The following is a 25719-nucleotide window of genomic DNA, read 5'->3' on the forward strand; positions in this document are numbered from 1 at the left end:
GCAGGCCCTAATCGGCGCTTGGACTACACTTCCCAGAAGCCTTCACGCCGCGGACGGGTCCTCTGCTGGGGGAATGGGGATTCCTTCAGAGAGGCGGCGGTAGAAGGTGGGAGAGGAGAACAGGTGAGAGGGACCTTGGCCAATTCTTATTAAGCGGCCCGAACCGATTAGAAGGCTGTCCTTGGCCCGATGTAGAAATGGAGGGCGGGAGCGATAGCTTTGTTTACCTTCGTCTGACGCGGCCTCCCCCGCGGCTTTCGAGAGGTGTCTCCAACTGGGCCAGTCCACCTTCTGCAATACTTTGGAGGGGGTGACTCCATAGTGAGGAAACCGCCCTCATCCTTAAATCAAAGAACCGGGCTCCTTCCTGGCAGCACTACCTAAGAAAGACTTCGAGAGAGAAGCGACGCGAGTCTCGAGCCCCCGCGGACAGTTCAGGGGGACTCTGTGGGCAGGAGAGATTCCCCCACTTGCCCGAGAGGCCCGTTGGTTCGCGCTGGCGCCTTTTAAGGACACCGTGGGGTGAACGGAGCGCTCAGAGCTGCTCCGGCCGCGGCCCTGGGAGCTGGAGGAGCCGCGGTAGGTGGCGAGGGCAGGTGGCGCTCGGGCCTCGGGGCGGGCTCCTCGGCCGGCCCTCCCTCTTTCCCTCTCTCCCTTCCCCCAGCCCGGCCGCCCGCGCGGCAGGGCCTCGCCGGCCGCCTCCGCGGGGAGAGCACGGGACCCGGTGGGGGAGGGGTGGCGGAGTGCTGAGTCCCAGACCCTTTCCATCCCCTGCGTCCTGAGTTCGCTTCCGCGGCCCGATGATGGAAGCTAATTGGGAAGAGAGGAGCCACAAGCCCCCCCCTGAGCGAGCCCTGGCGCCCCCATAGGGGCCCGCGGACGACCTATGCCCCACCCCGCGGGGACAGGCAGGGCAACCGAGGGGGAGGTTGAAAATTGGAGGGGGGCCTAGCCTCTTGCTTCTTCATCGGGGTGAGGGGGAGGGGTTCGCCCCACTTGTCACCCCTCTCTCCACCAGAGCCATATGGGGGAAGAGCAATCAGACCCCCCACTTACCTGTTCATGCACCTCCCTGCTTCCTCATGTTTTCCTTCAGTCTCCCCAAGAGGTTTGGGGCTGGGACCTGAGGGAAGGTCCCCAGAGGATTTGCGACTCTCCTCCCCATTAGCCTGACTTGATGCTAGGTTCTCCAGGTTTCAGCACAACCTCAGCATCCCTGAAACCCGAATGTCAGGGGTTACTGCCATCCAATAGGAGGTGGGGTGAGGGCCCAGCCTTTATTTTAGGGGGCCGATGGTGGAGGGAAAGCCTGGGTTGAGTTGGGCCTGGTGGGATTGTGGGGAGGGCCTAGCGGCCTGCTGCTCTTTGCAGGGCTGAGCCCCGTGCCAGTTAAGCTGAGAAGTTTTAACTTGTTTAGTGAACATTCAGGGTAGTCTCTGCCCCTCAGATAATACAAAATGGAAGGGGAAGGAAGGCGGCAAGAGAGGGCTTCTTACACTTTTTTCTTTGCCTGCCCGAGAAAGAGGAGGCCCCTCGCGGAGCTGGTTTGCCTTCTTTTGTGTCCTGGTTTGTTCCTTATGGCTTCCGTTCTGTTCCCCCTCTCAGCCTGGCCTGTTTTAGGAAACTCAGGCTGAGAGTATCAGTTGCATGGTGGTAGTTGCATTGTTCCAATTACCGCCGTGTGTGGCCACATCCCAACAATTAAAACGCAGGGGAAAAAAAAAAAAAAACCACCACGAAATCACTCTCTTCACTTGATCCCAGAGAGGACTGGGAGTTTGCTGTTTGGCCAAATGCCTCATGAAAAGCTTGAAAGAGTTTTGCTTCACACTCTGCTCCTCATGACTAGTCAGCCTGTTGTCAGCCTGAAGCCTAGGCTCTCTGGGGTAAAAGCCTGCAGTTCGATTTCCTCTCTGGTTGATCTTTGAGGGTAGAGTTAAGAAACCAAGAGCAGAAGTGATATAAGCTTTAGCTTCTCCCACAAGAACATAGTAGGGGAAGCAGCTGAAGAGAGCTCTCAAGAAGCTGGAACTTCATTCAGGGTTGTAATAATTATGCATGAAAATGATAGTTAACTAGACTGATAATTGACTGTTCCCACACCTTTCTTCCAAAAAACTCCAAGTATGTCCACGTGTATTTCTTTGCTTTTCCTTGTGGCATGCTTCCCTCTGAGGTAGGAATGGGGTAGAGATGAACCCTTCTTTTTTGTAAAAGTAGAAAGTGATCTTGCCCCCAAGGTCACAGAAGAGCCCCTTTGGGTGTCATTGAGGTGATGGAGGTTGGCATCTAATCAAAGAGATGAACCTGGTTGCCTTCCTCATGTTATCATCACTTGTGGCAGCCGGAGGCTTTGTAGAGCAACAAACAGGAGGGATGAGGAACAGCCTATGTGGACTCCTGGTTTGTACAGGCCAGATGGTATGCTTCTTACATTTTGGTATTGTCTGTTACGTTGTATGTGACAGATTAAGATTATTCAGCCTGTTTTACACGGGTAGATTGAGACTAAGGTTAAGTGATTTGCCAAAACTGCCACAGCAAATAGGATCAGGATTGAGATTTCTAGATAGTTTATTCTCTTTACCAGCAGATGCTACAGATACCCTCTGGTGAGCGGTCAGCCTGCTAGTCACTTCTGGGAATAGGCAGAATAGTATGAAGACACTAGGTTAACCTCCCCTCCTCCCTTGAGTAAGATCCGTCAGGTAATTATGTGGGCTCAAAGCCTATTATCTGATAGAATTAGTTTGTTTTTACCAAAATTGACCTGAGAAAGAGTCTTGATTAATTGTATTAATGGTTTTTGAGTCAGATCAGGCTAAAAACTTAGTTGAATAAAGTCACAGAGTTGTTTTTAACATCTATTGAGTTGAAATATAATTGGCATTACCCTGGTACCATTTCCTTATCTTCTCATTTTATAAGAGAATATATACAGTATCTGTTGGAAAATTACATCAGCCGGTCAGGCTAAGGAAGAACTTAAAACCTCATTGACTCTTGTCTGAAGCAGAAAGTCATTCCAACCACTTCTCCTCTTGCTCCCTATTATTATTTCTGTAGTCTAGGTAAAGGGTACCTCTCTGCTTCTGGGCTAATCAGGATGGAAATAACCATTTGGTCATTCCTCTTTCTCACCTTAGCTGTTTTCTAAGTGGTGCTTGTATTCTGGGTAGACAGCAGAGCATGAACCAGGTTAGGAGTGGCAAATAGGTTTCAATTTCCTTGCCAACTCCAGTTCATTTTACTAGGTATCTGGACTGCCAAGCTTATAATGTGTCTGAGGCTATGTTTAGGCTTAGCAGGAAAAAGCTGTGATCAATTAATGATGTCTGCCAGAGGCCTGGCATAGGGATGCTGTGGTATGTGTGCCATGCATTTTCCACCTCTGGACCAGGTACATCTCTAATATCACTTGGGGCTGGTCCCTCTGTAATTGGCAGACTCAGCAGGCATGACTGGAGAGGGAAGTCCCAATGGTGCTAGAATGGTGCTGCAGTGGCAGAAGACGGCTCACGAGTGAGGTCTGGAAGAACAACAGGGAAGACATCCATCATTTGCTCCAAAGTGTGCAAGTCAGATCCTGGGGAGAATCATGATAACCCTGATCACTGAGCAGCTACAGAAACAGACTCTGGATGAGCTGAAATGCACACGCTTCAGCATCAGTCTGGTAAAAGACCAGTCTTCCTGCTTCTCCACGACCCCCTCCCCCTTTTTACAGAGGCTGTTTGTTGCTACTACTTCACCCTTGTCCTATGCCATATGAGTCATGGTACTTATACTGGAAGAGTCCACTAAAAGCTCAAGAAACCCACCCCAAAAGGAAGAAAGCAGGGATTTTTCCACTGATAGAGAAGGGACACTAAAACTTGGGTGGAGAAGGGTTTGAAATATTGGAAGATGTGCATTATTTTACTCACTAACTTTGGGAAGACAAGAGAACACTTTAAGAGTCCCTAGCCCTAGCTGGTTTGGCTCAGTGGATAGAGTGTCGGCCTGGGGACTGAAGGGTCCCAGGTTCAATTCCAGTCAAAGGCACATGCCTGGGTTGCGGGCTTGATTCCCAGTGTGGGGCGTGTAAGAGGCAGCCAATCAATGATTCTCTCTCATCATTGATGTTTCTATCTCTCCCTCTCCCTTCCTCTCAGAAATCAATAAAGATATTTTTTAAAAAAAAAAGAGTTCCTAACATCCCTATAGCCCAGGAATTGCAGGGGTGAGCTGAACAGGGCTTCTTGGAAATCTGTCCTGAACCTGAATCATGATGGATATTGTCTCTCTCTTAGCCTTTGCCTGATCATGCAGACATCTCCAACTGTGGGAACCCTTTCCAGCTTGTGCCTGGTAAGGTATTGTGTGTTTGCATATATGTGTGTATGCCCATACTTCCATCCACATATTTCTTTGGTTTCCAGTGACCAGGACTAGGTAGCCTACCTCCACAACATTCTTGTCAGGGTCACCTTCTGAGATGGGCACTTGTCTCTGTTTTATATATCATTATGTAATGTTGAACATTTCCTTGTTTTATATTATTGCACTGTAGGGATGTACCATAGTTTATTTAACCAGTCTCTTATTAATGTGCATTAGGTTATTTCCAAACAAAACCATAATGAATAGCCTTGTACATATGTCAGTCATTTTACACAGGTGAATGTGTATCTGAGGTATAAATTATAAATTATTCAATCAAAGGGTCTGTGATCATGGGGGCAGGCATCACTATTGTACAACCAGAACTTTAACCCATGATGCTGTGCAGCTCATTTTCTTTTCTAGGATACCTGGCAAGGGAAGTAAGTTGGCAAAAGCGTCTTCATTTAATTTCTTCCTCTGATTTATTAAATACTTGCTGTGAGCCAGGTATTATGTTCTAAGTACAGAATAGGATACATGGTCCCTGCCCTCATGGAGGTTAGTAGGGGGCAGAACTGTGGACTAAAAATGTTAAGTGTGGGTTTTCTCAATCATCAAGTATGACTTCGTATACTTATCAGTTGTTCCAAATATCTAGCTTCTGCAGAATGCAGTCAGCCAGAGGAGCTTGGAGTAGGCCCTTTGTCTCTTAATGAGCTGCCTCCCAGAAGTCAGAGTTTTGGTTAGAATTCAGTGAGGGCCATTCATTTTAGTCCATTTTCTCTTCCACCCCTCAGTCCCCCAATCTGTTTGGATTTCAGAGCAGGTCTGTGGGAAAGGAGTCAACATATTTGGGTGACCAGGCGCAGGAACACAAGTAGCATAAAGTCTTAGGGTTTCCCAAGCATGGTTCCACTATCGAAGGCCTTTTACATCCTGTTTGCCCTCCCTAGCAATAAAAGTGATCTCTCACCTGTTTGATTACCTCTTACTCCTTGGCAACCCTAACTCCTGTTTTGGTGCTGTTGAGACTTGGAAAGGGGAAAGGCTAAGGAAGGAGAGGATAGGCCAGCTGTGGGCGGTTGGGGAACAAAGTAGGTTTAGGTTGAGTGGAGTGAGGGATGAGTGGGGCACACTGACACGTGTCTATTGTTTTACCTTTGAGAGGGAGTGGCAAGGCGCTGTATGAGAGTGTATTTTCAATTCCATGTGTTTCATCATAATGGAGGCAGAATAGCATAGCAGTTAAAAGACCTAACCTTAGATAGACCAGGATTTGAATCCTGTTTTGGTCATTTGATTGATACATGACTTTGGGCAAGGTACTGGACTTCTCATATCTGTGAAATGGGCATAATAATAGGTTTTTGGGAAACCACATAAAATGTTCATTATGGGAACATAGTAAGCTCTTAAAAATATATTGGCTATCATTAATATTCTTTTTATGATGAATGCCTTCCAGAAGGTGCTTCCTGGAGGGGCCTGCCCCACTGTTCCTGTGCCGAGTTTCAGGACAGCCTCAACCTCAGCTACCACCCGTCAGGCTTGAGCCTGCATCTCAGACCACCCAGCCGGGGAAGCTCCCCACCGGAGCAGCCCCTCTCCCAAGTTCTAAGCCCTGAGCCCCCCGACCCAGAGAAGCTTCCTGTGCCCCCCACCCCTCCATCCAAGAGGCACTGCCGCTCACTCTCAGTGCCCGTGGACCTGTCTCGCTGGCAGCCAGTGTGGCGGCCTGCCCCCTCCAAGCTGTGGACTCCCATCAAGCACCGAGGCAGTGGTGGAGGGGGTGGGCCGCAGGTGCCTCACCAGAGCCCTCCAAAGCGGGTCTCCAGCCTCAGGTTCCTCCAAGCTCCCAGTGCCTCTTCTCAATGTGCCCCAGCCCACAGACCCTACAGTCCACCTTTCTTCAGCCTGGCCCTGACCCAAGATTCCTCTCAACCCTGTGCTGCCTCCCCCCAAAGTGGCTCCTGGGAAAGTGATGCTGAATCCCTATCCCCTTGCCCACCCCAACGCCGCTTTTCCCTATCACCCAGCCTGGGCCCACAGGCAAGCCGCTTCTTGCCCTCTGCCCGGAGCTCCCCCGCATCCTCCCCAGAGCTGCCCTGGCGACCCCGAGGCCTCCGCAACCTTCCTCGAAGCCGCTCACAGCCTTGTGATCTGGATGCCCGAAAAGCTGGAGTGAAGCGGCGCCACGAGGAGGACCCCCGGAGGCTAAGGCCTTCCTTGGACTTTGACAAGATGAATCAGGTGGGACCAGCCGGATTAAGGAAGCTAGAATGGTTGGATGGGAGCAGAGGGACTGTGTTCTCTTTCACTTTTAAGCTGCCCTAGTTCCATGCCTTCCTGGCAGAGCCTCCCCTGGAGCTCCTTTATATCTGAGCTTTCACTAGAGGGATCTACCATCCCAGTTTGCCCAGCACTGTCCTGGTTTTAGCACTGAATCCTGAAGTGCCATGTCCTGTGAAACTCCTCAGTCCTGGGGATTCCAGAGAAATGGGTGAGACCCATGTTAAACGTTCCGATAGGGATTCCCAGATTGTTTTGCTAGAGGCACTTTCCCTCCACTCTTAGAATGCATAAGCCAGAGTGCCATCATCATTGCCCCACCCCTCCTTGTTTGTGCTCAAGGATGGTTTTGCCACTTGCCCTTCACTGCTTTAAGTGGGTCTGGGAGAGCTTAAAACAGGCTGCTGCAACGTTCATCTGTTCAGCATATGTTTTTGACTTCCCAATATGAGTGCAGTTATCTTAAATACTTGCCCACTTTTTCATACTCTTCCTGCTATACCACTGGGTCACAAACCTCTTTGCAAACTTACACACTTATTCACAGCCATCCATCTAACCAGTCGGCGGGTATTTTTTTGGATACCTACTATGTACCTGGCTCTGACAGTATAGGCCCTGGCATTACAGTAGTGAAATAGGCAGATGATATTTCTGCCCATATGAAGCTTATAAATGAGTCTTGAATCTTGAATCTGATGGAAACTATGAGATCTCTCCTCAAAGAAATGTTACATGGTCACTGAATTTTCCAAATTTTATCAGTGAGTTCATAAACCTCACCCTAAAGCCTAGGATTCCTGCCTTAGAGGGTAACTAAGGGACAGGACACTTTGAAATACAGCTTGGGCCAGGGTGCTCTGGGATGTTATTATCTTCCTTTGCCTTCTTAACTTTGTTGTTTATTTGACAGAAACCATACTCAGGAGGTGTCTGTCTCCAAGAAACAGCCCGGGAAGGCAGCAGCATCTCTCCACCGTGGTTCATGGCCTGTAGCCCCCCACCCCTCTCTGCTTCCTGCAGCCCCATTGGGGGTTCCTCCCAGGTGCTGAGTGAAAGCGAAGAGGAGGAGGAGGGGTCCGTGCGGTGGGGGCGGCAGGCGCTGAGTAAGCGGACACTGTGCCAGCAGGACTTTGGGGACCTGGACTTAAATCTGATTGAGGAGAACTAAAACTGAGAGGCTACTACTTCCTGGGGCCACACAGACTGACTCTCTTATGGCTACTAACAAGTGTCGAGGCTCCAAGACTGGGGGCCCAGCCTGGGAATGGGGATGAGTGGAGGGCTCCCACTCAGGGCAGCCGGAAATCTCGCTCCAGGAAGCTCGACCATGCCGAGAGACTGGCCGGGACAAGATAAACAGAGCTGGCGGGAGGGACAGCCCCAGAGCAGACCCTTCCCATGGCGGCCCTGAGTGTGAGTATCCCTGCCAATGAGAAAGCAACGGGCAGGGAAGGAAGGGGTCTGCTGACCCCAGCTCGGGGAATTTCACTAGCCCCTTTGCTTCAAAGGGCACTTGTGTCTTAGAATTTGGCCAGGGTGGGGGGTTCATTCAGCCTCCTCGGAGACATTGTGTGCGAGTGTGTGTGTGTGCTTGGGAGTATACTTGAGGAAAGGTGTAAAGGTGTGTTTGCGTAGCCTTAGGGAAGGAAGGCAGTTGCTCCTTAATAGTAGAGCATCATGATACCCCCAGGATCTTGAGTTTTCATGGGACAGTGGGCTTGTTCAAGAAGTCAAAAGGAGGGCACCAAGTTTTTCTTTTTCCTAAGTAGCTCTGGAACCAGGCTTATAATCCATAAGCACCACTGGCTCTGCAAAGGATTCTGTTTGGGGGTACTGCAGGCTCTTTTAAGTGCTGTGACCTCAGCCAATGATCTTTTCCTCAGGCCCACCCCCCCTCCCCTAGATAGTTAGTATTGGGGCTGGAGAGGGCTCTTCACATTGATTCTGAGCTGGCCTTTTCTTCTTATCAGATTGCCTAGGCTGTATACCACCTGCCTCTCTCACTCTAAGTAGATGCAAGCACATGTGGGTAACTGAGGCAGGGTTGAAGGGCTTCATCTCTTTCTTTCCCTCTTTACTGATGGGACCTTTTTCCCCTCACCCTCTGACCTTTGATGCATTTGGACTGCTGACCATTTAAAAGCAGCCTGTGATTGCTTCTTTTGTAAAGCAAGCAAGCAACCTCCCTCTACTTTAGCTGTTTGACTATTTGGATTTTCACATATTGGGCTTACCCAGAGTGGAGCGCATCTCTACGGGGCTGTGGTTGACGCTGGGTAGACATCTGCATCTGTGTTGTGTGTGTGGTGTGGCTGACCAGTAGGTGAGTATTCCTGCGTGTGTGAGTGAAGCCACTCCCAGGCTGGTGCTCTCCTCCTGTGCCCGGTGACTGCCCAGTGGCAGCTTTAGCTGCCCTTCACTCCCACCTGCTGCCAAAGTCCCTGTGCTAATGGGATTACAAATACAAAAAGTGGAAAAAAATTTTTCGTAAACTTTGTTTTATATTAAAAAAAATCCATAAGTCTGTGTGTGTGTTAAACATGAGGTCCTGCCTCTGTGGCCGTGTTTGAAAAAATAAAGTTTTATTAGAATAATCCATTTTCCCAAGCAACCTTGTGTATTACAGTGTCTTCTTCCCATCACCACAAAGAAAGGCAAAGAGGAAGCAGGGAGAAGGCCACCTAACTCTTCCAGCCCCTTCCTCTACGGCATGGCTGGGCCTTTGCCTTTCAAGGGCAGTATCTGGTCCGTAGGTCCTGTGTGGCCACAGCAATCATATCCTATGGCCTGGGCTTCTGTTAAGGCCTGGGTTGTTTCTGGCAGTCTTGATTTGGTCTCTGTCTCCTCAACTATCACTCTCACTTCTAAGATAATGAAGTGAAATGTTAATACATTTTAGCTTCCTGAGAATGCTTGATGGTATAGGCAGGGACTTGTCTAGACTGGTTTGTAGGCTTTGGGAAGTGGGGAGAAGTCATGATGGGAGACTTGACCAGGAATCTTTTTTAAAAAAGATGGAGATTTAGTCATCAGAATTCAGATTTCAAAGACTTAGATAATTTCTGCATCTTAAAAATAACTGCTTTTGTAAAATTATCCTACCAGCGGAACTTCTCTTTTGCCCTAGAAGGTGGTATTTTCCCTAATGCTTCCATTGAATGTTCATTTGCGGAAAGAAGCTGTGTGGTTCACTCTTTAGATCTTTCTATTCCACCCTTTCTTCCTACGTTAGCATTCTTCCAATGTGTGTGGGTGAAGTGTAGCTGCTTAGAGATCCAGGCAGGAGCCTCTGTCCCTAAGGCATAGCTTTTCTTTACCAGTTTGGTGCTGACTTGCCGGGCAACAAGAAGAGTCAAGTTGCTTAGCCTCCGTCCCAGTTTCCTGCTTCAAATTGGCGGCACTCATCATTGAATACCAATGAAGAGTGCAGTCGGACAGTATTGGCCTAACTACCTGGAGCAGGAACCTTCTGAGGGGATGAAAATACACTCTGAAAAGATAGTAACTATCGCTGCCCTGGAGGTAAAGGTAGGGGCTTAGAAGGGATGGGGCAATGGAATGTAGTTAAAGAAGCTCAGCATTATAGGTTTTTTCTTTCCTCAAAATTGCTGTTTGAGCAGGGTTAAAGTTTGAACATCTAAAATGACTCTTACCAACCATTTTCCTTTTTGTTCAATTTTCTGTTGGGTTTTTCTACTGTTTATTGACTGTGAGGCCAAATGTGATTTCATTTACCAGTCCTAATGTAGGAAAGAATGTAAACTCCCTGAGGGCAAGGGTTTTGCTCTATTTAGTGTTGTATCCCCAACACTTTAAAAAAGTTACTGGCACATGAAAAGTGTTTGCCACATTTGTTGAATGAATTACCCACCTTTGCCGTTCTATCCCCGAGCTTAGGCATATTTCTGTTTCTGTTCTGTGAGAAGCCAGCTTGGAACACTGGGGTAGTAAATAGAGCTGCACATGGGAGAAAATTCTAGGGGTGAATTTTTCTAGAAAAGCTGCAAGCTAGATCCTGTATGGATTCACCCTTGTTCCTTCTTAACTAACAACTTGTGGACCCTGTGCTTTAAGAGGTGTCTCTTGGCCAAGGAAAGCATTCTTAGGTCCCAGCTTGGCGATAGGACATGGAAGTTATAAGGACTAGGGAGAGAAAAATATCCAAAGAAATGTTTCCTTGGTGCTCCACAAGGTTAATTTTAGATTCACTTCCCTAGATGTTTTGTACTTTAACTAAAGTCAATCGTTGGTGCCCACTCCCCATCCCTGCCCCCAATTTTTGCTATAAGTAAAGTAGGTCAAGGGTAAAGACAAGGTTATGGACAGATTACTGGGTAGGCACATGCGTTTTGGTGAAAGAACCAGCTACTGCTCTTTCCTGTCTGTAGGGCAGATCTGCGAAAGAAATAGCTACTTTTAGGGTAACAATCATGAATTAGACCCTTTATCTTTCTAGTCTGTATACTCAGTCTCTGCATCCATAACACCATGGAACCTGTGCTAGTCGCTGACATTACCAACATTAACGATTGAGGTTTCCCATTGCCTGGAGTGAAAACAACCTAAGCAAAAAATTCAGTATCTCTCCACTACATCCCCTTTCTAACAGGAGCTATAGATCTCCCACACTTAATGTGAATTCAGATTGAGGTGGTGGGGTTTTCTTTGTCCCCAGCCCCACTACTGCCCTAAAAGATGGTACTATTACTGAACCAAAAAAAAGAATCCCCATCATTGGTCCCTTTCCAATTCCCTTAAAACAGTGGTCGGCAAACCACGGCTCTCGAGCCACATGCGGCTCTTTGGCCCCTTCCACAAAATACCATGTACCCTAATTAAGTTAATAACAATGTACCTACCTATATAGTTTAAGTTTAAAAAAATTGGGCTCTCAAAAGAAATTTCAGTCGTACTGTTGATATTTGGCTCTGTTGACTAATGAGTTTGCCGACCACTGCCCTAAAAGATGAGTTGAGAAACACCTGGACTTAATAACATCGGCAGACTTAGAAGGGGGAAAAGCTCTATGGGTTTAAGTCAGAATTCCAAGATGGAAGCTTATTGGCCTTCAGCCAGTGGCAAGAGTGGCAGTATCATATCCAATGGATGTAACACATTGGTCAATTGGAAAGGAACTTATGAAGTCATGGTAATATAGAATGGGATGATAACCATGTTATGGGCCAGTGAGAAGAAAGATACTGTCTGATGGACCAATGGCGAGAAAGTTTCCTAAAAGACAATGGCAGGTAGTGTAGGGCAGTGGTCGGCAAACCAGCTCGTGAGCCACATGCGGCTCGCGAGCCACGGTTTGCCGCTCTGTTGACTGAGTTTGCCGACCACTGGGGTAGGGCATGTTCAGGATAGGAAATCAATAGGTATTGGGGTGTTAACTTCTCAGCTCAAAACATTCACTCTCTAGATACCTTGCCCCTCAGCTCCCCACCCCAGTAAAAGTCTTTGGTGTGCGAGGAGGGTAAGCTAAAACCTTCTAAGATATGGGACCCCCTGAAGGAAGGTTGGGACCCTGATGGTGCCCTGGGGGACTGAAGGACCCGCCCAGTTCCCCACCCCCGCCGAAACTGCAATTCCCCTCCTCGACGCAGGGGGCACTGCAGGCCCTGGGGAGGTTGGGGCGGAGCGCTGCGAGGGGCCCGGAGCTGCCACCCCGCTCCAGAGCGCGGGGGGCGCTGTGCGGGGCCCAGGCTGCGGCTCCGCTCCCGGCCACCGGGGGCGCTGCGCGGCACCGGTGGTTGGTGGTGGCTGTTGGGGGGGTGGGGGGGAAGCCGCGGCCGCGGGTGGTGCGGAGGGAGGCCTTGCGGGCGGATCGGGCGTTCGGCGGCGAAGGTGGTGGGAGGCGGCGGGCGGGAGCGAGGGTCTGGCCGGCCCTGGCGATGGCGGACGCAGCGGCCTCCCCGGTGGGCAAGCGGCTGCTGCTTCTGTTCGCGGACACCACGGCCTCGGCTTCAGCCTCGGTGCCGGCGGCGGCGGCGGCGGCGGGCGGAGATCCCGGGCCTGCGCTGCGCACTCGGGCCTGGCGGGCCGGCACGGTGCGGGCCATGAGCGGGGCGGTGCCCCAGGACTTAGCGGTGAGTGACGGCCGAGGCGGGCACTCGAGGCCGGGGCTGCGGGGCCTGCGGGCGGCCTCCCCGGGGGCCATTGTGAGGGGGCGGTGGGGTGGGGGTGACCCAGTTCCGCGCCCCCAAATCTCCTTAGCGCCCCCCACCGGCTCCTGAGCACCCCGAGTTCTGACCAGCATGGCTTCCGCGTCGGGGTGCGCGCCCCGGTTTCCCGGGGGTGGGGGGGCGGCCAGGGCTCCGAAGCCGCTGCCTCCACCCGCAGGCCCCGCCTCCTGAACGACCCTTTTCCAGCCCCCCTCCCACGTCTTCGGGGCAGAGGCTCCAGAACCCGGCTCCCGGCCCCGCCGAGTTCGGCCGGTGTTGCCGCCGCCCCTGGAAGACGCGGACCCGTGATCCCCGGCTCTCCCCGACCTGCTCCCTGTCCCCCTCCTGGAGCCCGAGTGGGGCGGGAACGTGGGCAGTTGTGAGCAGCACCGAGGCTGTCGTGGGAGCTGCTCCGGGCTTTTTTATCTGCCGTTACTTCCTCCTCGTCGGAGCCGGGCTCAGCCTGGCGGGCTCCAGAAAGCCAGCTCTCGGCACTCCGGGCTCGGTTCTCCTTGCCCTTCTGGTGACAGGAGCTGCCGTTGTTGCTAAGATCGAGACCTGTCTGCGCTCTCAACTCGGCTACTCTCCTAACCTTGGGAGAGGTTTTGTTTTGAAACTTTGTGTTGGGGCTTGACCGCTTTTGAGTACTTGCCTTGGCGTATTTTGTGATTAAAGTTGTTCAGTAATAGAACTTAACCAGCATTCGGGAACATGACGTGCTCTTTTTGTTAATGTGGCGGTAAAAAAAATACTGTCTTTGAGCTTTGGCAAGCCTCTTGAGTTCCTCATTTTGATAGCAGCCCTAGCTTCTCTTTTGAAATAAGGCTATGAAAAATAGCAGGATTATTTTGGAATGGAATGGGTCAGTAGGCAGAAGGTACATCTTGGTGAACTTGTATTCACTATAAACGCGGACGCATTTTAGGAGAGTTGATAGTAACATTGTAGGTTTCTGTTACTAATTTTTCTGTTGATCAGTGATGTTACACCCCCCATCCCCCATATACAAGCTTTATGGGTTGCTTGACTGGTGATGGGCTTAGGCTTTGCTTCTGCTTCTTGAGTTTATTTGCTTTTATCTTTCTCCATGCTACATAAGAAAAGGCTGCTTGAGGGCATTTGTGAGGCTTCCTTGGGGCAAATTTGTAAAAGGATGTCGGGAATATAAGGGTGGAGGAGGATTAAGGAGATTTGCATTTAAATTCCTCTGTGCTTTCTTTAAAAGATTGCTTTCTAGGTTGGGATGGGGGAGAAGTGTCCCTGTGAGATCCAGTAATTTGCCCCCTTGAATGTAAAACATACTTAAGATCTGCCATTATTTGCACACTTTGACCACAGGCCTAGGTTTTCATTCTGAATTTTATATTCTAGTTGTTTCCTCCATTTCATGAATTGCTAATGAGCTCTGCACCTGAAATGGCTACCCGTGCAGGTTATTGTTCACTGGGCTCCCTAAGGGCAGAGGTTTTAGAAGCTCACTGAGATGCTGGACACCTATTAAGCTAAATACTGAATAATTTTTCTACTGGGCCCATGGAATTTGTTTCTCACACCACGTAAAAGTCGCAGTGGTTCTTAGATATTGAGGTCTTGCATGGAGCTGTATGCATTAGAAGCAAAGGCAGATTTGGGTTTTGAGAATACACTGTGCTTGTATGAATAGCAAGGGACATAGATGAGAAAACAGCCAACAAAAATAGTCTTCAGAAATTTTCACCAGTTTGCAAAATTGCTCAAGAATTGCTGTTGCTATGATGAGGTTCTGTTATTGACAATGACTAATATAGGGTCGGAATGGGCCGTTTGTTTTCCTTTTTCATTAAAGAGCTTTCCTTTGGACCCTAGACATGTGGGCCTTTCCAATTTGCACCACACCGTAGTAAACACAACCATCTTCCAATCAAAAGTGTTCTTCCTGTACTCAAGGGTGGAGTTTGCAAGCAGCTGGCCTGTGATTGGGTAGATCTTCATTCAGTTATGTTTAAGATGTTTTCAGGCATGCTTGGTTTTGAGTAATGCATAGCAGGGCGCCCCCTGTTAAGTTTGAGTGAGGGTTGGATAAATGAGTTTTTGAAGTGATTGAAAACACTTCTCAATTTTAGGCTCCATTAATATCCTCTTTATAAATACTTTTTGATTCAGAAATCTTTCAAAATATAGCCCTGATCCATTTAATGAACACTTTTTTGGAAAACAGTATCAAAGCCATGTGCTACCTTAAGATGAATTATGAAGAAAAGGAAAGTCAGGATCCTGTTGATTGGGAGATTTGTTGATGAGCATCTTCATCATCAAAGCCATGCTGACAACTACTAAGATTTTTAGATTATGTAGGAAAACAGCTTCCCCTGCCTCCCCCCGCCCCCCACCCAAGAATAGTTTATTTATAGTAGTTCAGAATAAGCCTGTTGGGTTTTTAAGTCTTTTTTTTTTTTTATTTGTCTTGTTGCAAAATTAGTTTAATGGATTTATATGTATTTATCTCTCACTTTTCTAACTCAGCGTCCTCTTTGTGTTCCTGAATCATTATTCATCCATATAAATCGCATAGACCTTGAAACCTTCACAGATGTTGGCATGGTTGATTAAAAAACCCCACCACCAAAACACACCAAAGAAGGTGGATTTTCCTTTTATTGTTATAAAAGCAAAACTTACATTTTGCAAAATGTCAAACAACCAAAAGTATACAGGGAAAAGCCAACAATATTAATCCTTAACCAGCTCCCACTTATCAAAGAAGGCTTCGCTTGTTTTTCTTAATACTGTTACAAAAAATATAAAACTATTCATTCTTATACATAGGGTTGCTTTTTAAAGCAAATGGCATGCTACACAATATCTAAAGCCTGCTTATTTTCTTTTTACCACTTAACATTATATCATGGGCATCGGTACCTATAGATCTTACTTACTCTTCCTTTTAGAAAACTAATTATATTCCATAATATGACTGTACCATAATTTATTTTCCCTTATGAAGGACATTCAAGTTATTTATAATTTTTGGCACTACAATACTGTGATTAATAAATTTGTATTTATCTCTTTGTGTAATTAATCATGGTTTTTGTTTCTGTAGTTCAGCGATCCAGGAGTGGAATTGTTGGGTTGAATTTATGTATTTTTAATTTTATTAGGTAGTGCCAAGTTATTTTCCAATAAGATTATATTATTTCATACTCCCACCAGCAGAGTATACATGCAATGCTTATGTCGCCTAACCCTTGCCGTCCTCAGTATCATCTTTGTCATTTTTGGCTATCTGATGGGTGAAAAATAGTACCTAGCATTTTCATGACAACTAGTAGTTTTCTATGTTTGTTGGCCTTTTACATTTCTTTTATGGGTTATTTTTATTAAATATATATTTTTATTCATTTCAGGGAGGAAGGGAGAGGGAGAGAGAGATAGAAACATCAATGATGAGAGAATCATTGATCAGCTGCCTCCTGCATGGTTATTTATGCCTGTCTTTTGTACATTTGAAAAAATGAGAGTTGTCATCACTTTGTACAACTTCTGTGCATATTAGTGATATTAATGCCATTACCTGTCAAGTGTTTTGCAATTTTCTCATTTGTCTTTTTTTTTTTAATATATATATATTTTTTTATTTCAGAGAGGAAGGAAGAAGGAGAGAGAGAGAGAAACATCCATGATGAGAGAGAATTATGGATCGGCTGCCTCCTGCAAGTTCCCGCTGAGGATCGAGCTCACAACCCGGGCATGTGCCCTTGACCAGAATCGAACCTGGGACCTTTTAGTTCGCAGGCCGATGCTCTATCCACTGAGCCAAATTGACTAGGGCTCTCATTAGTCTTTTGACTTTATGAGTTGCTTTGCCACACAGAAAAATAAAATTTTTATATCACCATTCTTTTTTTGTTGTTAATCCTCATCCCAGGATTATTTTTTCCATTGATTTTTAGAGAGAGTGGAAGGGAGGAAAGGAAACATATTTTGTTTATTTCAGAAGTAGGGGAGAGGGAGAGAGAGAGATAGAAACATCAATGATGAGAGAGAATCATTGATCGGCTACCTCTTGCACACCCCACACTGGGATTGAGCCCGCAACCCAGGCATGTGCCCTGACCAGGAATCGAACCCTGACCTCGAATTGATCCCTGACCTCCTGGTTCATAGATCACTCAACCAACCACTGAACCATGCCAGTTGGGCTATCTCACCATTCTTTTTTTTTTATATATATTTATATATATTTTATTGATTTTTTTTACAGAGAGGAAGGGAGAGGGTTAGAGAGCTAGAAACATCGATGAGAGAAAACATCGACCAGCTGCCTCCTGCACACCCCCCACCGGGGATGTGCCCGCAACCAGTGTACATGCCCTTGACTGGAATCGAACCCGGGACCTTTCAGTCCCCAGGCCGATGCTCTATCCACTGAGCTAAACCAGTTTCAGCTATCTCACCATTCTTAATGACTTCTGGGTTTACTTGCTTGGGTAGAGCTACCCCATCTTGAGTCTATATAAATATTCTTCAAATTTTTCTAATATTTTCATGTATTTATTTTTACTTTTAGTTCTTTGGTCCATGTGAAATATTTTTGTAAATGACAGGTTGGGGAGGGATGATACTTTTTCCTAAGGTGTAACCAATTGTGGCAGCACCATTTTATTAAATAAACTATCCTTTCATTGCTGTATGGTAGAATTAAATGATGCTTTGGTATAAGCATTGATGTTTTGGATGCATTTCTTAGCTATCTCAGCTATCCAGAACTTGCAAGAAGACTGAAAGCATATCCACCTGCCTTTTTAAAAAATATATATTTTTAATTGATTTCAGAGAGGAAGGGAGAAGGAGAGAAAGAAACAACAGTGATGAGACTCATTGATCAGCTGCCTCCTGCTCGCCTCCTATTGGAGATCGAGCCCACAACACTAGCCTCTGCCCTGGCTGGGAATTGAACCATGACCTCCTGGTTTATAGACCATCAACCACTGCGCAACACCTGCTGGGCTCTGCCTTATTTTTTCTCTCTTAACTAGAGGCTTGTTGCATGGAATTCGTGCGGGAGGGCGGGGGGGTTGTCCCCCAGCCCATCCTGTGCCCTCTCGCAGTCCGGGAGCCCTCTCTCCTTACCTCCCACCTACTTGCTGCTCCTTAGAGCTGCCACGGAGGCTAGGAGGCTCCTGCCACCGCCACTGCGCTCGCCAGATATAAGCCCAGCTTATGGCTGAGCAGTGCTCCCCCTGTGGGAGCGCACTGACCACCGGGGGCAGCTCCTGCATTGAGCATCTGCCCCCTGGTGGTCAGTAAGCATCATAGTGACTAGTTGTTCTGCTGTAACAGTCACTTAGGCTTTTATTATATAAACTAGGGGCCCGGTGCATGAGATTTGTGCATTGTGGGGGGCGGGCCCTCAGCCCGGCCTTTGCCCTCTCACAGTCCAGAGCCCTCGGGACAGTCGGACATCCTTAGCACTGCCGTGAAGGCAGGAGAGGCTCCCGCCACTACCGCTGTGCTCTCCAGCCATGACCCTGGCTTCTGGCTGAGTGGCACTCCCCCTGTGGGAGTGCACTGACCACCAGGGGGCAGCTCCTGCATTGAGCATCTGCCCCATGGTGGTCAGTGTGCATCATAGTGACTGTTCGTTCTGCCATTTGGTCGATTTGCATATTAGCCTTTTATTATATAGGATATTTCATCTTTATCTGGGAGAAAAGTGGATTCTAAGATACTTCTTTCCTTTGATTTGAGATAATGTAGTAATTATAGCAGTGTCTGGGCTAGTACCATGTTTCTTCTATCTGGAGTCTTCCAAGAGGAAAGAAAGCATATCTGCCTTATTATTTATTTACTTATTTATTTATTTTTACCTTACCCACCAGCCTTTCCTCTTTGTCTCAGGTTAGCTGGCCTTTAAAATAAATACCTCTCTACTTTGTTTCTAGTTATATAACTATAGTCAAGTGTCCCAGGTAGTACCATGTTTTCAGTGTGTGCAATCCATTAGTATTTATTCTCAACCTAAACTTCAGCCTAATTGAAATGGGAGTTTATGGCTTTTGATAATTATCCTTAAATGTCCTTTCATTGCCTATAATTTCAAGTTAAATAAATACCGGAGTGATATCTGAAATTATGCTCTGTTTATTGAACTAAATAGAATGTGTTTTTATGAATCAGTGTACAGTTTAGAGAACTTTAAATAAAATGAGACTTTACAAAGGAATATTTAACATTTAAGTCTGAACCCTTCTAAGCACACTTTTCATCTTAACTCTTTCATAGCAGGAGGATCTATTTTTGTTTTTGTTTTGTTTTGTTTTGTTTTTAGAAGGGTCTATTTTGGAAACATTAAGCCACCATTGAGTTTTTCAGGCTTCATATAGGTGGTTATTTTTTTTTAAGGTTGTCTTATATGTGTGTGTAATTTTTAATAGCTCTATTTTAATTTGTCTTTTCATTCTATTTGTTTTAGCGCTATGCACATTATAAACTGGCCATTTAGTCCTCTCCCTTTACTATCACAATCAGATCTCTCCTCTTAATTACTAATTTGTTTCTAAGAGTTGCTTTACTAACTCCCCACCTGACAAGGGCTTATTTTTTTCTTTAGTATTTCCTTGGTTCTCATCCCCAACTTGTTCTGATTGATTTAGTTTACCCTCTACCCTCCTAAATGGTGGGTAACATGCCGTTTTCTGTTGTTAGTGATTCTCTCTACAACAGCTGGGGTGGGCTCCTATAAGCTTTGCTTCCCCACGGCCTGGGGGACACAGCACCTGTTGCTGCTTCTCAGTTTTCCAGTGTCTTTGACAGGTTGGTGGTTTTTAAGCTCTCCCCCCACTATCCCTATCGCCAAAACATCTTTTACTGTCATCTATAAATGGGTAAAATCTACTTGTTTGTTTAGTAGTAACTCATATAGTGTGATCTCGGTTTTGCAAGGGCAGAAACTCAGTTTTTCGTGTGTCTTCAGGGGTAATCAGGCCCTAGGAGACTGAGTCTTACTAACCAAACTCTCTGGGGACTGATTTGTAAATCCATATGTAAGGTTATTAATTTACAGTAGGAAATATACCTATCAGATATATTCACAGAGCCCCCTCACAGTCTACTCAAGAGACCAAATTACAGATAAGAAGGATCCCTAGTGTGCAAAGATATCAGACAAGGAAAATTGGGTATTGCCAAAAGGATATTTAGAACAAGCAGTCCTGATATGGTAATCCTCCACTTTCCTAGTACTCTCTGGTTTCCATTGCTTCGTTCCCCCTTTTTACCCTAGGCCAGTGGTCGACAAACTCTTTAGTTAACAGAGCCAAATATCAACAGTACAACGATTGAAATTTCTTTTGAGAGCCAAATTTTTTAAACTTAAACTTCTTCTAATGCCACTTCTTCAAAACAGACTCACCTAGGCCGTGCTATTTTGTGGAAGAGCCACACTCAAGGGGCCAAAGAGCCACATGTGGCTCTCGAGCCGCAGTTTGCTGACGACGGCCCTATGCTTTTAATGTTGTCATCCATCGGAATCCTATAAAGAGAAAAGAAAGCTTCTCTATTCTAAGTTCCAACATTTCTATAAAGCTTTTCTGAATCCCCACTATGTCTTTTTTATTCTTCTTTAGCACTCTGTGGATATCTCATTTGGAATATTTATCTATTTTTTTGTTATATAACAAAATATATAATTATCTCCCCTACTAGATTGTAAGTTCATCAAGAACAGGGAGCACATGCATTTTTCTTTTGGAGAATTTTATTTTTTCCTTTTAAAAAGTTGTGGGGGTTTTTTGTTGGTTTTTTTTAATTTTCACCTGAGGAACGAGGATATTTTTTCCATTGATTTTTAGAGTGGAAAGGACAGGGGAGAGGGAGAGAGAGAGAGAGATCCATGCATTAGACACATTGATTGATTGCTTTCCTCTTGAGCCCCTACCGGCCTGGGGATTGAACCTGCAACCGGGTTTTGTGCCCTGGTCCAGGAATTGAACCCAAGACCCTTCAGTCCGTGGGCCAACACTCTAACCATTGAGAAAACTGGTCAGGGCTCTTATTATTTTAAAAGGCCTTCTCTGACCACCCTATCTTAAAAAATAAAATATTTAGAAGCCAGTATTAGGTTAACTTTCAATGCTGATTTATTACGGGATTTCTACTCTTAAGATCCCCAGTTGTAAGATATTTATGATTGATCTTTAAGCTTTTTCTTATATAATTTTTCTTAATATGGACTTACTACTAACTTTTTTTTTAAGTATATTTTATTGATTTTTTACAGAGAGGAAGGGAGAGGGATAGAGAGTTAGAAACATCGATGAGAGAGAAACATCGATCAGCTGCCTCTTGCACACTCCCTACTGGGAATGTGCCCGAAACCTAGGTACATGCCCTTGACCAGAATCGAACCTGGGACCCTTCAGTCCGCAGGCTGACGCTCTATCCACTGAGCCACACCGGTTAGGGCTAACTTTTTTACCTTGACATTATTGGACTCATATTTGGGACCCCAACCCAAGGTACCATATCCATTGATTTTTGTGATTTACATCTGGGTTTTTAAATTAGAAGCTATAGATACTTTGTTTTTCTGATTCTCAAGTAATGCATGACTATTATACAAAATGTCGAAATTATTTTAATAATAACAAAAATATTTCCTGCGGTGTTGAAACTCATTAGGAACTGTTGTTTATATTTTGATACATATTCTACTAATCTTTTATTTTTTAGAATTGTAAAAATTTGAATACTGTAGTTTCAATTTTGAATTTTGCTTTTTCATTTAATATGGCAATTTTTTTTCCTGTATTAGTAAAAACTTTTATTATGGGTGATTTTAATTTTCTAATTAGTGCTTCTGTATTTTTCACAGGTAATATGTATTGCTTTTGTAACTAAGAGGAAAAGAATAAGTGCTCAGTAGCAAAATCTTTATTTTTAAATATATTTTACTGATTTTTTTTTACAGAGAGGAAGGGAGAGGGATAGAGTTAGAAACATCAATGAGAAAGACCCATTGGTGAGCTGCCTCCTGCACGCCCCCTACTGGGGATGTGCCCACAACAAAGGTACATGCCCTTTACTGGAATCGAACCCGGGACCCTTCAGTCTGCAGGCCGTAGCTCTCTATCCACGGAGCCAAACCGGTTAGGGCAGCAAAATCTTACAATTTTTATTGGCTGAGTAATTTATTTAACTGTTCCCTTTTCGTTGGATATTGAAATTGTTGCAGATTCTAGGCTTTATCAATAATTCTGTGATAAACATTTTTGTAAATAAAGTTTTTCATATGTTTAGAATTATTTCCTAGGATTAATACCAAGAGTGGTATTATGGAAATATATACACATATTTAAGATTGTTATAGCAATAGCAATTTTTTTATTTTTTTGTCATACCAATTTATAATCTGACCAGTATTATGAGTTTGCTTAAGCAATGTATGCTTATTAGGAGCCCATGGTCTGCTAGGCGTTTTGTGCTTTAATTTAATCCTATGACAATCCTTTGAGGTACTTAAACTGTCCCTATTTTTAGGAAAGGAAGTGAGACTCAAAGAGGCTAAAGTATCTGGCTCCTGGCTACATGCTAAGAAATGGGGAAGTTAGGATGCAAATCTAGAACTTTATGATTCCATCCACAGCCCCTAAAAGTACTATATATGCTTGAGTTTTGATTCAGGTCATTCCTGTGCTATTCAAGTACTTAACGTTTAATTTATTGAGAATGTTAGAAAGTAGAAAAAAATTGGGGATAATTGGTAGAAAGCTATCTCTTTTCTCTAAAAGTACTGTAGTGAAGATGCACTCTCAGAAAGCTACCTTTTGATCAAGAACCCATGGAAATTTACTTTTTATTTGAAAACAGCAGTATTCTAGACATGCAATTATTCCTCACATTGGCTGTAAAATCATTTGTAACAGAATTTATGTTTTGTTTAGAGTGTAGGTAGAAAAATTGGAAAAGAAAAATTAAGACCCTTGGGAGTTAGTCTTCCATTTCCCTTACTCTCTCACAATCATCACCATATCCAGTTATTTTTATCTCTAATTTCTAAAATATAGTTTGCTTTCCATTCGTAGTCTTAATTGATATAGGTCTTTTTCATCTCTTTCCTGAGCTACCATTGGCTTGTAATTGGTCTGCCTGCTCCAGTTTCTTCCCTCTATAATTTATTTTCCAACCTGATCCCAAAGTTAATTCTTTCCTTTAAAAATGTTTTAAGTAGAAAAGTAATAATATATTTTAAAAGAAAAAAAAAGGAACGTCTGGTCGATAATTCTCTCTTACCATTGATGTTTCTCTTCCTCTCAATTAAATGAATAAAAGCATATATATATTTTTTTTTAAAGGAACATTTCCTGTTAAGGCCTAAAAAGTATTAAAAGAATTACCCCTTGCCAGCTGATGGTCGTTGGCGCCAATTCAGTGTCAACAGGAATCCCCAATTTGGGGAGCAGTGTAAAACAGCTCAATTGTGATACAGCGCAGCTATGGAACATCTCTTTACTATTGGAGTTTCAGCTCAGCCAGGGAAATGCAGTCTTTTTTTTTTTTTTTTAATTTCTTTATCGATTAAGGTATCACATATTTGTCCTCATCCCCCCATTCCCATCCCACACCCTTCCCCTGCAGTCTTTCATAGAAAGGGAAATTGTACTCCCCTAGCCAGAAGGGAACTGGCTTATATGGACAGCAGTCCTTGATTGGTCTGTTCTCAAGCAAATGAGGACTCCAAATCCTCAGTTTGATTGGTCCAAAAGGCATTGTCCTGATTGGTTACAATGGAGCCTTTCTGATTGGATGGGGAAAGCCTCAGTCCTATTGGTTGAAATAGGATTCCAGGAACTCCTTTACAAAAGGCCTGGCTCAAACCCTAGCCGGTTTGGCTCAGTGGGTAGAGTGCAGGTCTGTGGACTCAAGGGACCTGGATTTGATTCCAGTCAAGGGCACATGCCTTGGTTGCAGGCTCCATCCCCAGTAGGGGGCATGAATGAGGCAGCCAATCAATGAATCTCTATCATCATTGATGTTTCAAACTCCCTCTCCCTTCCTCTCTGAAATCAATAAAAATATATTTTAAATAAATAAATAAATAAATGGCCTGGCTCAAATGGCAGTAACCCAGGGCAGGCAGGAAGTTCAGCTAGGGCTTTTCCCTGAAGTGTAGTTTGTGCGAGGCCCTTGCACAGAAATAACTGCTAGACTGTTTGTTGGGTTTTTTTTGTTGTGTGTGGGGCTTTTTTGTTTGTTTATTTTTAAATAGCCCAGTTAGCCACCAGGAGCCCATCTTAGTAGATGTCTTTTATTTCTCCCCTCCATTCAAGCTCTCCTATGCCAATCCTCTTCCTGTCCCCCAACCACCCCTCTCCCTTCTTAATAATCTGTAACTTGCTCTTTTTTTTTTAATTTAAATTTTTAATATATTTTTAGGCATTTATTTATTTATTTATTTAATATATTTTATTGATTTCAGAGAGGGAGAGGAAGAGAGAGAATCACACTGACAACTGCCTCTTGCATGCCGCCTACTGGGGACTGAGCCCGAAACCCGGGCATGTGCCCTTGACTGGAATTGAACCCAGGACTCTATCCACTGAGGAAGAGAGTACTAAGTAAGCTGTAAATGGCTCTGATTGGCATGTTAAAAACAATTAAAAGGAGGCAAGGAGGCAGCTGTCACTAAAATGAATGTAAATCACATATAGGCCATGAAAGGAATTTTGAGATGAAAGCAAGTTTTACCACTAGCTCTCCTTAACTAATGAAATATTTTACATATCATCCTTGGGTTCTAGCTGTAGCATGAAGTGCTATATACTACTTATACTCTTAATAGAAAAAAATTTAAAACTTAAAAAACATTTTTTAAATTGATTTTTAGAGAGAGAGGAAGGGAGTGGGGAAGACAGACGGGGTTGTGAGAAACATTGATGAGCTACCTCCTGCACTCCTTCTGGGGATCGAGCTGACAACCCAGGCATGTGCCCTGACCAAGAATCTAACTAGCAACCTTTCAGTGCATGGGATGACCCCCAACCAACTGAGCCGGGGCTTAAGACTTTTTAAAAAATCAACTCAAACTGTATTAGTCCTGTTCTGTATCAACTTTCCTTGACCATCTCTGACTCAATCCAATCACTACCATTGATTTTTGTTAGTTTATATCCCTTCTTCCTGTCCTGGGGCCTGGTCACAGCCATTTTACTAGTTTGTATTCTGTGTACTTTGATCTGATATGATTCCTTACCTTACATGTTTTAACTCTTTCCATTAATCTAGTTGGAGGTGAGGCACAGTTCTAGGGCCAGAAGTAAGCCTCACTGTTGGGAAAACATGTTTACATATGTCCACATTCCATATTACTCTCAAAACAAAGTCATTATTAGCCGGGAACTGTTGTTTGATCCCAGAGCAAACAGTACTGTGATTGTTGTCAAGTTAAACACTTTGTTCCATATCCTTTGCCCAGGCAAGTTAAGAGATAATTGCCCTTAAATTAGGTGAAATCTGGCTTTCAGATATTTCTGCTTTTCCCTCATGTTTTCAGTTATGTGATGATAGGATTCCTGAATATTATTTATTTATTTAAATGTTTTTAATTGATTCAGAGAGGAAGGGAGATGGAGAAATAGAAACATCAACGATGAGAGAGAATCACTGATTGGTTGCCTCCTGCACACCCCCCACATTGGGAATTGAGTCTGCAACCCAGGTATGTGCCCTGACCGGGAATTGAACTGTGACCTCCTGGCTCATACGTCGACCCTCAGCCACTGAGCCATGCCAGCTGGGCATGAATATTATTTTTTTAAATGTTTAAGTTGTTATGTACAAAGAATAAGAATTGTGACAGTTTTATTAGTACAACGACTTCTTTTAGTGTTGTTCTTACATCTGTGTGTTGGTATGACTT

At 45.0% G+C, this 25719-nt stretch overlaps 2 protein-coding genes across 4 annotated transcripts in view; both read left to right on the forward strand.

Moving 5' to 3' along the window:
- Nucleotides 1-40: 40 nt before the first annotated feature.
- Nucleotides 41-9284, forward strand: FAM53C (family with sequence similarity 53 member C). Of its 2 annotated transcripts, none has more exons than XM_008141792.3 (5): nucleotides 41-123; nucleotides 3447-3676; nucleotides 4293-4350; nucleotides 5831-6615; nucleotides 7568-9284. In XM_008141792.3, the coding sequence occupies exons 2-5, from the start codon at nucleotides 3599-3601 to the stop codon at nucleotides 7823-7825; spliced, it is 1179 nt and encodes a 392-aa protein (XP_008140014.1). In that variant the 5' UTR covers nucleotides 41-123; nucleotides 3447-3598; the 3' UTR covers nucleotides 7826-9284. The 2 variants fall into 2 exon arrangements, with proteins under 2 accessions (XP_008140014.1, XP_008140023.1); XM_008141801.3 differs by lacking the exon at nucleotides 41-123 and adding an exon at nucleotides 334-579.
- Nucleotides 9285-12467: 3183 nt separating this feature from the next.
- Nucleotides 12468-25719, forward strand: part of KDM3B (lysine demethylase 3B) — a 61887-nt gene continuing 48635 nt past the window's right edge. For both annotated transcript variants that reach the window (XM_008141777.2, XM_054717896.1), the window contains exon 1: nucleotides 12468-12746. In XM_008141777.2, coding sequence (XP_008139999.2) covers nucleotides 12552-12746 — 195 coding nt within the window. In that variant the 5' untranslated portion in view covers nucleotides 12468-12551. The remainder of the gene's footprint in view (nucleotides 12747-25719) is intronic.

The sequence above is a fragment of the Eptesicus fuscus genome, chromosome 6 (genome assembly GCF_027574615.1).
Source record: "Eptesicus fuscus isolate TK198812 chromosome 6, DD_ASM_mEF_20220401, whole genome shotgun sequence".
In the NCBI taxonomy this organism is placed as follows: Eukaryota; Metazoa; Chordata; class Mammalia; order Chiroptera; family Vespertilionidae; genus Eptesicus; species Eptesicus fuscus.

What these genes read in the sequence shown, in the direction of transcription:
- FAM53C (XM_008141792.3), top strand. Translation starts at nt 3,599, where the DNA reads ATGATAACCCTGATCACTGAGCAGCTACAGAAACAGACTCTGGATGAG. An exon ending in CACGCTTCAGCATCAGTCTG is followed by an intron (nt 3,677 to 4,292) that starts GTAAAAGACCAG and finishes TCTCTCTCTTAG; the next exon opens with CCTTTGCCTGATCATGCAGA. An exon ending in ACTTTGACAAGATGAATCAG is followed by an intron (nt 6,616 to 7,567) that starts GTGGGACCAGCC and finishes TTTATTTGACAG; the next exon opens with AAACCATACTCAGGAGGTGT.